This window comes from Schistocerca piceifrons, chromosome 4 (genome assembly GCF_021461385.2).
Source record: "Schistocerca piceifrons isolate TAMUIC-IGC-003096 chromosome 4, iqSchPice1.1, whole genome shotgun sequence".
In the NCBI taxonomy this organism is placed as follows: domain Eukaryota; kingdom Metazoa; phylum Arthropoda; class Insecta; order Orthoptera; family Acrididae; genus Schistocerca; species Schistocerca piceifrons.
The window spans coordinates 520,679,579-520,692,922 of record NC_060141.1 but is presented as its reverse complement, the minus strand read 5'-3'; the positions used below and the strand labels follow the sequence as shown (position 1 = coordinate 520,692,922).

Below are 13,344 nucleotides of genomic sequence, written 5' to 3'. Positions count from 1 at the left end.
ACATTAGATACATAAACATATCAAAGGAATAGAACGAAATGTAGGCCAGTAACCCAGTCTCTGTGCTTTCTAAAACACAGCAAATATTTAACCAATTTCTTCATGAGTAGTATATATCGGATATAAACAAAGACATAGATGAATAAATGTCTTCATAAGCATGCTGCTATCGTTTTTTCGTGTAACTGGAGTACTTGTGGCCTGACGCGATCTATGGCAATCGGCCACTTTGACCTCCAATAACTCTTACTATTCAAGTTACATGCCTGTAATTCATACCAATTTAGGTTAGCACTAATAGCTTTCTAAAGACACGTCGATCGACGAAATGGGATAAAGCATTTAAATTTTGAAAACTCGTTTCTGCGTGTTACTTGTATAATCTACTGACAGATACTAAATTTTAACTAGTAAAGATATTAAAAATCTGATTACACCATCAGAATCGTCGTGAAAATAGTGGTAATGTACATGTTTCTTTTTGAGTTACCATCATTTATCTGGCTACTAGTCATTTCTATACGAACAGAGGAGTTAGAAAACGACTACAGGTCAGTCCCAATTGACGTATAAGTAGCTAATAACGCACGTGGAAAAAGGGATAAAAAGACCATACAGAGGTCCAAAACTAAAAATTAAATGGTCTTCGCCATATTGCTTTGGTGAGTAAGAAGTAAAACTCAGTCGACAGCCCGCGCGTCATTTGCTAAAATGGCCGATAAAAGAGACGGCAAACCCAAGCGGGAACGTAAACAGTTAAAAAAATGGGCATTCCATCGGGTAGTGGCGGACAGTTAAAACCTGGGCGCAATGTGTACAAAGAGGTGGGAAGTCTGCTGTGAACACACTACATGATCGCGACAATAAATGAAGCCTGTAGGAGATGAAATATAACCCGCCTTGTCGATTGTTTTAGAACCATCAGTGTAAAAGATAGTGGCACCCTGGAACTCTGCAAGGTGGCACACACAAGACGCTGGAAAACCATAGCAGTGACAGACTTTAGGACGCTGGAATAGATCGGTCCCAATCTGTGATCTAGGCACCATCAGAAGGGGGTGGGGGGTATGGGAGGAAAGGCATGCTGTGCATACCAGTGAGTGGAGATGGAGATTCGGACAGAGAGAAGACTTGTCAACTGGCAATCCCACCTGTTGGCAGGTGTTCTGAGGGAGACACCACTTATTGGCAAGGAGCACAGATGGTCAGGGAATTGGCGAATGGCGATTGCATAAGAAACAACAAGTTTACTCTGTCGGATGTGTAGAGCGGGAATCTCTACTTCTGTGAAGAGACTATCAACAAGATTAGTGCGAAAGGCACCAATAGCCAGATGCACTCAACAATGATGGACTGGGTCAAGGTGTTTTAAAGTGGCAGAAGCTGCTGAGCCACACGTATGACTACCATAATCTAGTCTGGACAAGACCAGAGCACAGTGAAGATAAGTGGAACGGTCTGCACCTCAAGATGAGTGGGCCAGGAGGCATAGAGCATTAAGCTTCCACATACATGTGGTCTTCAGGAGGCGAATGTGAGGCAGCCATGGCAACTTTGTCGTAAGCAAGGCTCAAGAAACGGGACCGTGCTACAACAGAGGAGCTGGTGGCCTGAAAGTTCTGGATCTGGGTGTACAGTTGGTAAACGACAAAAATGCGTAACCCGCGTTTTGGAGGGAGAGAACTGGAAGCCATGAGCTGTGGCCCACGCAGAGGCCCGGCGGATGGCGCCTTGAAGCTAGCGCTCAGCAGATTTTACTGAGTGGGACCTGCAGCAGATGCGAACACCGTCGATGTACAATGCTGGGGTAACCAGAAGCCCAACAGGGGTCACAAGCCCATTGATGGCAATGAGGAAGTGTGGGACACTTAGCACAAAACCCTGTGGGATACCATTCTCCTGAACATGAGGGGCGCTGAGTGAAGTGCCAACCAAACCAATAAGAGTCAGTAAGGTAAAAACTCGCCAATAAAAATCTGAAGGGCACCACAGAAGCCACAGTCATGGAGGGTAACTAAAATGTTATGACGCCAAACCATGTAATACGCCTTATGTCAGAGACGACCGCGACAAGGTGCTGGCAGTGAGAGAAGCCTGTCGGTTGGCTGATTCCAATCGGAGTAAACGATCAGTTGGAGATCGTCCTACATGGGAGCGACACTGATACAGGACAAAAGGACCCAAGATTCGAGTATCCAACATAGTGTGAAGCTGACCATCCTTTCGAGCGGTTCACAAAGTACATTCGTCAGGCTCATTTGGCAGTAGCTGTCGAGAGACGTTGGTTTTTTCCGGGCTTAAGGACGGGGATAACTATACTGTCCTGCCATTTTGACGGAAAAGCACCCATACGCCAAATGTGGTTGAAGACCTCTAACTGCTGTTGCCATTGGGTAACGTCGAACTGCTGGATCACGTGGTTGTGCCAAAATTCTTATTATCAAACCAAGTTGTCTTAAAGTAGAAAGAGCAACAAACTTCTTCAAATCACATTCAAAATTAACTAATCCTGGCCTAGGGCTGTCTCTCGTGAGGAGCTAAGAGCCTGCGCAAATTCCCATTCAGTGAAGGGTGCATTACAGGGCAGGATGAAATAGAATGGGGTCTGTTCAACTGTTTCTGCTGGAGAAAGGTAGTAGGGTAGGAAGAGGACGACGATGCCATCGCAATTTGTGTCACGAGGTGTTCTGCGAGGACCATTCGATCAGTGCACAGACCCTGGGCAGTTGACTGTCGCTGGCGGCCCAGAAGGCTACAGAGCCTAGACCAAATCTACGATGAAGATGTATACGTCCCCAGGGAGGAAACAGCGCTCACAGCATTCCTTGTTACTCCACTTAAGATAACGAGCCGTAGCATGGAGACACAACAGTGAGGAGATTGGTCTGAAGGATTCGCTTAAATTGCTGCAGCATCCGTCAGTGGTCCTGGACAGCGACTGCAACATCCTTGGTCCATCACAGTGCCGGTCGGCGACTAGGGGGACCTGTGGATATGGCGACAGCAGTGCCAGCAGCATGAAGAATGGTGGCAGAGATGGCTTGCACAACTACAACGGAATTCAAGAGGGAGGTGTCAAACTGCACAGCAGACATATAAAGGCCAACTGGCCCTGCATAGTGCCCAATGTAGGGGCCTGTCTGCCTGGCGACAGCAGGGGAACGATAAAATCACCAGAAAGTTATCAGTCACAAAAGTCGTCATGGGATGACCAATGTATGGAAGCCACGAGGGCAGGGTAGGAGATTGTAAGAGAAGGTGCCATGACTGGCACTGAAGTGGGTAGGGGAACCATCATTTAGGAGAGACAAATCGAGGTCCATGATAAGTTGTTCAATTAGGACACCCCCTACCCGTTGAAGTGCACTCCCCACAGTGGATGGTGGGCGCTGAAGTCCCCAACGGAGACGGGGAGTTGCTGGATCAAGGCAGACTGTGCAAAGTAAGGAAGTGGCCTACCTGGATGGAGGTGGACATTGCTAATGGTGATTGCTTGAGTCGTTTGCATTCTAACCACTATCGTTTCTAAGTTGGTATGTAGGGGGATATAGTCACTGATGACATTGAAGTGAACTGAAGAGCAGGCCCCACCAGATGCTACCATGCTACTCCAGGCCCGGCATGGTTCCGACAATGCCTGATGACCACTCTCCAACATTTAGTGGTTATCACCGAAATGCGTTTCTTGAAGAACAAGACAGACTGCAGAATAGGGAACAACAAGACGTTGCATTTCCCGTAGATTACGATAGTAATCCGTTGCATTTCCATTGGATGACCGTGTGGCGAGAGTACCAAATAGTCAATGAAGCCAAGGATATCAGGTCACTGTCAGCAGTCTTCAACTAGGATGGCGTGACGTCCATAAGTAAGATGTCAGACTCAGGTTGTGGGGACACCTTGTCTTGCGATTTATGTTCTCCTCCTCCTCGTATTTCTGAGGTGGAGGAGAGCAGGACACAGGTGGAGTACAGGCTTCTGTAAGATCTGGAACCGGAAGACAGGTGTCCTTGAGGCACACATATGGTGCACCTCTTGGCTGAGTGGTTGTGAGTCATCTGACCTGAGAGATGCTGGGGAGATGGGTCCCAGGAGGGAATCTGATCGCCAGCAGATGCTGAAGAAGGGGGGGGGGGGGGGCACTTCTTCGGACAGGGAGGGGAGTTGCTACCTGACAGGAGGTTGTGTAAACTGCAGGGGAGGGGGAGTCGAGGGACGGGGCTGGGATAAGGACAAGGGAGGACTAGTAATTGAAGTAACAGAGGCAAAGGATATACTGAAGGCAGTGTGTCAATTTTGGCGAGCCTCAGCATAAGACAGGCTATCATTTGCGTTTTATTCTTTGATCTTTTCTCTTTTGTAAAGCCGAGCAATCCGGCAAGGGCGGGGAGTGGCGGTCAGCACAATTGACACACATGGCTCCACACAGTGGGCTCCCCTGGCCAGTCACCCCACAAAGGGTCGACCGAACAGCTTGAAGACGTATGCCCAAATCCCAAGCACCGCATAGGTGGAGGGACATACGGCTTCACATCACATCTGTAGCACATAAACTTTACATTCTATGGGAGGGTATCTCCCTCGAAAGCCTGAAGCGAGCCGCCAGTATTGGTGCAGTTGTCTTTGCGACCCTTCTGCACACGTCTAACAAAATGAACGTCACGCTGCTCCAGATTAGCCTGGAGTTTGCAACATGAGATCCCTATGAAATATCACTCCCTCATCAATATTCAGAGATTGGTGAAGACTCAGACGCCAGGACATCGCCAAGACAATCAGAGGCAAAAGAAGTTATGATCGACAGGGAACCTCCCGATCGAACACCCCTCAGATTTAGTTATAAGTTGGCACAGTGGATAGGCATAGGCATTAAACTGAACACAAATCAATCGAGAAAACAGGAAGTAGTTATGTGGAACTATGAAAAAAATAAGCAAAATATACATAGTTCATGTGTGATGTAGGTAGCATTAAGGAGAGCGTAAGCTGAGGAGCTCCGTGGTCCCGTGGTCAGCATGAGCAGCTGCGAAATGAGAGGTCCTTGGTTCAAATCTTCCCTCGAGTGAAAAATTTATTTTCTTTATTTTCGCAAAGTTATGACGTGTCCATTCGTTCATTGACGTCTCTGTTCACTGTAATAAGTTTAGTGTGTGTTTTGCGGCGGCACTGCAAAACTGTGCAATTAGTAGACGAAAGGACGTGCCTCTCCAATGGGAACCGAAAACATTTGATCGCAAGGTCACAGGTCAACCGATTCCTCCACAGGAAAACACGTCAGATATATTCTATACGACACTGGTGACAATTGTCTGAAAATAAAAAATTAAACTCGAGGGAAGACTTGAACCCAGGACCTCTTGTTCCACAGCTACTCACACTAACCACGGGACCACGGCGTTCCTGAGCTCGCACTTCCCTTTATGTTGCATATCTTGCACATGGACTACTCAGCTTGTATATTTTGCTTATTTTTTTCATAGTTCCATACAACTTCTTCCTGTTTTCTCGATAGATCTGTGTTCAGTTTTTCAAGGCCTATCCACTGAGCCAACTTATAACTAAATCTGATGGGGGTGCGATGGGGAGGTTCCCTTGTAAGAGACTCCACTTCATCCAACCTTTTCCTCGGTATTTTCCACGGAAAACAACGGCTTGATGGCGGTTAATGTTTTCCCATCCGTCCTAGTACAGAGAAAGTAATGGGGAAAGGGTTTCATCCCAAGATGGCGAGCCTGGCCCTCTCCCAATGGTGTAGACAGGTCATACAAAGCAGCATTCAAGGATCTTTCATCATTCGAAGAGACGGTCGTTTGAGAATGGCCAGATTTTTGCTGCTTGATACGCTTCATGCACCAAGCATCCGCCTTGATACCACCCACTCTGACCAGGGCTCTCCCCATGGGCGCCACCCAGCCACAGCAAGGGCCATCTGGCACAGCTGCCATTGCTGGGAGTTCCAATGCTCCAAGAAGATGAACAACCACTCGCTGGCATACATGGGGAGAGAACAGCTCAGGTATCAGTGTGATCCTGCCTTGTCAGAGGGCTCAGCAATATGTGTATGTAACCGCCTCACCACAGCGACTGGCTACATGTGCTGGTGACTTAGCAGGGTTAAGGTGGCTACAATGTGGAAGGAAGAGGACGGTAGGAGAGGAATCCACACTGTAGATGCTAGGAAGGGAGTTCTTTCCCATATGACTCACACTAAAAACAGGAAATTTTGAAATGGAGGTCAAACCACAAGTGGGGACCTGAACGCCAAAAAGGATGAAAGAACAGGCAAAAGGAAGAAAATTGCAACCAATACAGGAAACCAGGTGGATAGCCAGGTCGACATAAATCAGAATACGGGAGATGATGAGGTGGCACCGGGGAAGAAGCGAGGTTAAGGAGGGAAGGGGCAGGGTAAAAGAAATGCAGCCAGGGAAATAAGAATTGGCTGCAATAGCTATGGGCTCAGTGTGCGCCATGCACGAACTCACGAAATAACCGTGAGCCCCGGGGGAGGGGGGAGAACGACGACTTTGCTGACCTTGTTCGAGTTCGAAACTGCTTTCCGATCGTTTATAGCCTCTGTTTATGTCTCCAGCATTAAGAGACTAAACGTTAGGCAGATAAATATACCTTGTATCACGACCCGACGTCCACAGAACGAAAGACCGCCAGGGGCGCAAATATTGGATAAGTAAGCCTTAACTTTGTTTTTTGTCTTATCTCTTTAGTTGGTGCAGTTGTTTGGTTTGTCGTGGAGCATTTCGTTATCCGTATTGAGAAGAAGGCTGGACAACGCAGAACGGATAAGCGCTGCAGGTCTATGGATCACCATTTTGGAAAGTGCCGAAGCGGAACGCAACCCCTGTTCATTCCGGCGATGCTTCATTACGCACATTAGCGACATTTGATGCAAATTCCGTGCTTCTTAACTTTTCACTTCGGACGTTGTTCTGAGTAGAGCTCCTTCAAGTTCTGTTTGCGGATGGGGTACTTCACCCTCTGCAGCAGCCACTTCGCGCCTTACACACTGCGCATACTTCGTGTTCCGCACGCAGCTTTGACAGTTTACGGTGATGGCGCTGCAGGGGGAGACTCCATCAGACTTCTGGGTAAGACCTTGTCCGAGGGCGGCGGGCCCACACAGCCGAACTTCGTGAGCCACCCGCAGCCAGCGCATTCACACTCAAACTGAGGTACACTCCGCAATGAATTTAATAACCGTCAATATTTTCACCATCATTTCGAGTCTGCCTGGCCACTACGAACGCCACAGTTGAATTACATTCGAGGTATGAACGCAATCACTTATCGAGTTGCGGTTTTGAGTCAGTTAAAATTTGAAGGCTTATAGAGCTCTAAGACTAAGGCTTATAGAGCTCTACCTCCCTCATGAACCATGGACCTTTCCGTTGGTGGGGAGGCTTGCGTGCCTCAGCGATACAGATGGCCGTACCCGTAGGTGCAACCACAACGGAGGGGTATCTGTTGAGAGGCCAGACAAACATGTGGTTCCTGAAGAGGGGCAGCAGCCTTTTCAGTAGTTGCAGGGGCAACAGTCTGGATGATTGACTGATCTGGCCTTGTAACATTAACCAAAACGGCCTTGCTGTGCTGGTACTGCGAACGGTTGAAAGCAAGGAGAAACTGCAGCCGTAATTTTTCCTGAGGGGATGCCGCTTTACTGTATCGTTAAATGATGATGGTGTCCTCTTGGGTGAAATATTCCGGAAGTAAAATAGTCCCCCATTCGGATCTCCGGACGGGGACTACTCAAGAGGACGTCGTTATCAGGAGAAAGAAAACTGGCATTCTACGGATCGGAGAGTGGAATGTCAGATCCCTTAATCGGGCAGGTAGGTTAGAAAATTTAAAAAGGGAAATCGATAGGTTAAAGTTAGATATAGTGGGAATTAGTGACGTTCGGTGGCAGGAGGAAGTCAGGTGATTACAGGGTTATAAATACAAAATCAAATAGGGGTAATGCAGGAGTAGGTTTAATAATGAATAAAAAAAATAGGAGTGCGGGTTAGCTACTACAAACAGCATAGTGAACGCACTGTTGTGGCCAAGATAGACATAAAGCCCATGCCTACTACAGTAATACAAGTTTATATGCCAACTAGCTCTGCAGATGATGAAATAGATGAAATGTATGACGAGATAAAAGAAATTATTCAGGTAGTGAAGGGAGACGAAAATTTAATAGTCATGGGTGACTGGAATTCGTCAGTAGGAAAAGGGAGAGAAGGAAACATAGCAGGTGAATATGGATTGGGGGTAAGAAATGAAAGCCGCCTGGTAGAATTTTGCACAGAGCATAACTTAATCATAGCTAACACTTGGTTCAAGAATCATGAAACAAGGTTGTATACCTGGAAGAATCCTGGAGATACTAAAAGGTATCAGATAGATTATATAATGGTAAGAGATTTAGGAACCAGGTTTTAAATTGTAAGACATTTCCAGGGGCAGATGTGGATTCTGATCACAATCTGTTGGTTATGAACTGCAGATTGAAACTGAAGAAACTGTAAAAAGGCGGGAATTTAAGGAGATGGGACCTGGATAAACTGAAAGAACCAGAGGTTGTATAGAGTTTCAGGGAGAGCATAAGGGAACAATTGACAGAAACGGGGGAAAGAAATACAGTATAAGAAGAATGGGTAGCTCTGAGGGATGAAGTAGTGAAGGCAGCAGAGGATCAAGTAGGTAAAAAGACGAGGGCTAATAGAAATCCTTGGGTAACAGAAGAAATATTGAATTTAATTGATGAAAGGAGAAAATATAAAAATGCAGTAAATGAAGCAGGCAAAACGGAATACAAACATCTCAAAAATGAGATCGACAGGAAGTGCAAAATGGCTAAGCAGGGATGGCTAGAGGACAAATGTAAGGATGTAGAGGCTTTTCTGACTAGGGGTAAGATAGACACTGCCTACAGGAAAATTAAAGAGACCTTTGGAGATAAGAGAACCACTTTTATGAACATTAAGAGCTCAGATGGAAACCCAGTTCTAAGCAAAGAAGGGAAGGCAGAAAGATGGAAGCAGTATATAGAGGGTTTATACAAGGGCGATGTACTTGAGGACAATATTATGGAAATGGAAGAGGATGTAGATGAAGATGAAATGGGAGATAAGATACTGCGTGAAGAGTTTGACAGAGCACTGAAAGACCTGAGTCGAAACAAGGCCCCGGGAGTAGACAACATTCCATTAGAACTACAGATGGCCTTGGGAGAGCCAGTCATGACAAAACTCTACCATCTGGTGAGCAAGATGTACGAGACAGGCGAAATACGCACAGACTTCAAGAAGAATATAATTCCAATCCCAAAGAAAGCAGGTGTTGACAGATGTGAAAATTACCGAACTATCAGTTTAATAAGTCACAGCTGCAAAATACTAACGCGAATTCTTTACAGACGAATGGAGAAACTGGTAGAAGCGGACCTCGGGGAAGATCAGTTTGGATTCCGTAGAAATGTTGGAACACGTGAGGCAATACTAACCTTACGACTTGTCTTAGGATGAAGATTAAGAAAAGGCAAACCTACGTTTCTAGCATTTGTAGACTTAGAGAAAGATTTCGACAATGTTAACTGGAATACTCTCTTTCAAATTCTGAAGGTGGCAGGGGTAAAATACAGGCAGCGAAAGGCTATTTACAATTTGTACAGAAACCAGATGGCAGTGATAAGAGTCGAGGGGCATGAAAGGGAAGCAGTGGTTGGGAAAGGAGTGAGACAGGGTTGTAGCCTCTCCACGATGTTATTCAATCTGTATATTGAGCAAGCAGTAAAGGAAACAAAAGAAAAATTCGGAGTAGGTATTAAAATCCATGGAGAAGAAATAAAAACTTTGAGGTTCGCCGATGACATTGTAATTCTGTCAGACAGCAAAGGACTTGGAAGAGCAGTTGAACAGAATGGACAGTGTCATGAAAGGAGGATATAAGATGAGCATCAACAAAAGCAAAACGAGGATAATGGAATGTAGTCAAACTAAATCGGGTGATGCTGAGGGGATTAGATTAGGGAATGAGACACTTAAACTAGTAAAGGAGTTTTGCTATTTGGGGAGCAAAATAACTGATGATGGTCGAAGTAGAGAGGATACAAAATGTAGACTGGCAATGGCAAGGAAATCGTTCCTGAAGAAGAGAAATTTGTTAACATCGAGTATAGATTTAAGTGTCGGGAAGTCGTTTCTGAAAGTATTTGTATGGAGTGTAGCCATGTATGGAAGTGAAACATGGACGATAACCAGTTTGGACAAGAAGAGAATAGAAGCTTTCGAAATGTAGTGCTACAGAAGAATGCTGAAGATAAGGTGGGTGGATCACGTAACTAATGAGGAGGTATTGAATAGGATTGGGGAGAAGAGAAGTTTGTGGCACAACTTGACTAGAAGAAGGGATCGGTTGGTAGGACATGTTTTGAGGCATCAAGGGATCACAAATTTAGCATTGGAGGGCAGCGTGGAGGGTAAAAATCGTAAAGGGAGACCAAGAGATTAATACACTAAGCAGATTCAGAAGGATGTAGGTTGCAGTAGGTACTGGGAGATGAAGCTTGCACAGGATAGAGTAGCATGGAGAGCTGCATCAAACCAGTCTCAGGACTGAAGACCACAACCACATAGAGCTCTACTTACATCACCTGCTTCCCGTTCCTGAACTTTTGTCAGCCGTAAGTCACTTCAGTTTTTTCTTGCCTGATGTTTTTGTTGTATATGGAATAACTTTTACTAAATTACTTGGCAACTTGTGAACGGAATCCACTTGCGCTAATAAACTCAGGAATTTATCGTACCTTCGAAATCCCTTTCATAGCCAGTCATATCCGTGTACAAGAACGAAGGAAACAGTGATTACCCCTGCCAACTGCTGGGTCGAAAATTAGCGTTCATTAACTCCGCTGCGCACAGTTGAATTAGTACAGTTCACTGGGAGGAGATAACCAGCGTCATTCTCACTCATAGCGAGAAAGGTTATTCGAAACCTAACGATAAGGTTTCACAGTCCGTTACGGTGAGTCACTAACACAGTGAACACTAGCTCGGCATCGATCCGTTTGGCTTCTGTCCATCTGTCTATTGGAAGAAGCGTATCCAGATGGAACAAGACCTAAGAAAGATACTGAACTCTTGAGTGAACAGGCTACAACAGGAGTTTAGTGGAATACATTGGCAGCGTAATAGGACCATCCACTTTACATGAAATTCATTCCACGGAACTAGCAGCATATGGCTACTGTAAACCGCTGGACAGTGTGCCCGTGGTGATTACAAACGAACATTCCGGGATGAAGGATTCATCTGAAATTGGAGGTAGGGAACCCTTGGGTCTGGAAATGGTCATTCTCAAAAATACAAGCGATAATTATCAAATTTTGCGTTCGTCTGGTATCTGTAATGAAAGCCAAACCGCCTTTTCTCAAATTTGTTCAGTTCCACATCTTGCTCGAGGTGCCAGATTTAAGATTGTTAAAATGGTGTATCAACTTGTATGCAGGTACATGTCCCACAAAGTTCTGTACTCATGTAAACGTATTTCACAGGCAGAGAGGATTTTTCACTATCACGAGAATAAGAAAGTGGGGGTTAAGTATCAGTCCACGAAACACCGCCTCCCACGCTTTGTCGGGTTACCGTATAGTAGAATTTCAGCAGCTGCGTACATAAATTTATCGCAGTTTGCGTCGAATTATTCGGAGGTTTTCGAATTCCAGTAGAACAGATATGCATCATCAATCTGCCTCCGTAAATTTCACTCTGTGTGTGTCCTGGATTTGGGCACTTCAGTAACACTATTTCCTTATGCTTACAAGCTAGTGCAGACACCACGCAGGTAACCCTTTTTTCCCGCTGCAGAGCAGGGTAGGCCTACACTTAGACACTGTCTCAGTGTAGGTGCAACTACGATCTCAGTGCTTGGAAGCGATTGCTCTGAGGGGTGCTTACTTCTGATCCCGTACCGACTGCAAGTAGAAGAAGCTGAAGATCTTCGTGTACGGTACCAGGTTCCATGCCTGAGTCGCTTGGATGTCAGGAGCACCGAAGTCCACGGTAATGTAGCCCACGTTATGGAAAGGAAATCTTGCTACGCACTCAGCAACCATCTCGGGTCGCCCGTCGCCTGCGACGATGAAAACATCTTGCGGCAGTCGCGGCAACAGGTCGAGACACATAGTCTCTCCAGTGGCACAACCAATAACCAGCACGTTCCTGGACTGCGCGGACCAGCTCAGACGCGGCCACACCTCATCCAGCAGCGTCTGAACTAGCTGCCTCTCCAGAATGCTGGACTGCTGATGCTGGAGACCTTCCATGACTACCTGAAAACATATCATTTATGGCAATAATTCGAACATTTCATTTATATATCTTATGCTCTAGAACCTATATTAATGATTAATCCTGTGGGTTGAGACATTACGTTTGGTTGTTTTAAAAGAGGGGCGAGGGACCAAACTGCTAGGTCATCGGTCTCTCGTTCCGATTAAAAAACTCCACAAGGGTGGAGTAGAATAATCGAGACATACAAAAATCTGGAAGAAAGGAGAAAACCACTAAAATAGACCAAATCTAACAAGAAAACCACACAGACACGTGAGAAACATGTAGAAGAGATCAAAACAAGGGGGCAGATTACCATGGCTGACTGACAATAAGAATAAAAAGGATAAAAATAAGACAGCCACTCTGCAACACATTAATCCTCCACCTTAAAGCGCTAGGGTGGAGGACACGGAGGAACAAAGGAAGTGTGATAAAGATCAAACGATAAAACCCAACCTCACGAATGAAAGGCAAAACTAAAGGTGTTCTTGAGGCATTGTCGCCCATCGTCGAAGGTAGGGTGCTGGGAAAGTTGATAGTCTGCCTCGGAGTGGCTGAAAGTGGTCAGTCCAGCAAGAGGTGGACGACCATCATTGGTGAGCCACATCGAAACTGAGGTGGGTCCTCTGACTGGAGGAGATAACCATGTATTAGCCACGGAGGGCCAACGCAGAGCTGGCAGAGTACAACCGATTCCCTGCGAGAGGACGACATGGAAGACTTCCTCACATCCGTAGTCTTCTTGATCACAGTTTGTTGTGCGCACTGTTATGCCATTCCATCTCCCAAAGTCTAAAATCCCTGGAGCGTAAGACAGAACACAGGTCAGTTTCGGAGATGCCCAACTCCAGAAGCGGTTTCCGAGTAGCCTGTTTGGCCAGCCTGTCATCAAGTACGTTGCCTGGGATTCAGACATGACCTGGGGTGCAGAAAAACACCACTGAACGACGGGACCGTTCCAGGGCATAGATGGACTCTTGGATGGACGGCACCAAGGGAAGACGAA

At 46.0% G+C, this 13,344-nt stretch overlaps 1 protein-coding gene across 1 annotated transcript; it reads right to left on the bottom strand.

Annotated features, from left to right (window-relative positions):
- Positions 1-11,956: 11,956 nt before the first annotated feature.
- LOC124795974 lies at positions 11,957-12,328 on the bottom strand. Its single transcript, XM_047260055.1, has one exon. It carries the CDS (start codon positions 12,326-12,328, stop codon positions 11,957-11,959), a length of 372 nt encoding a protein of 123 aa, XP_047116011.1.
- Positions 12,329-13,344: the final 1,016 nt, after the last annotated feature.

Bases quoted from the DNA above. Each gene is read 5' to 3' on its own strand.
- LOC124795974 (XM_047260055.1), bottom strand. From the start codon at position 12,328: ATGGAAGGTCTCCAGCATCAGCAGTCCAGCATTCTGGAGAGGCAGCTA.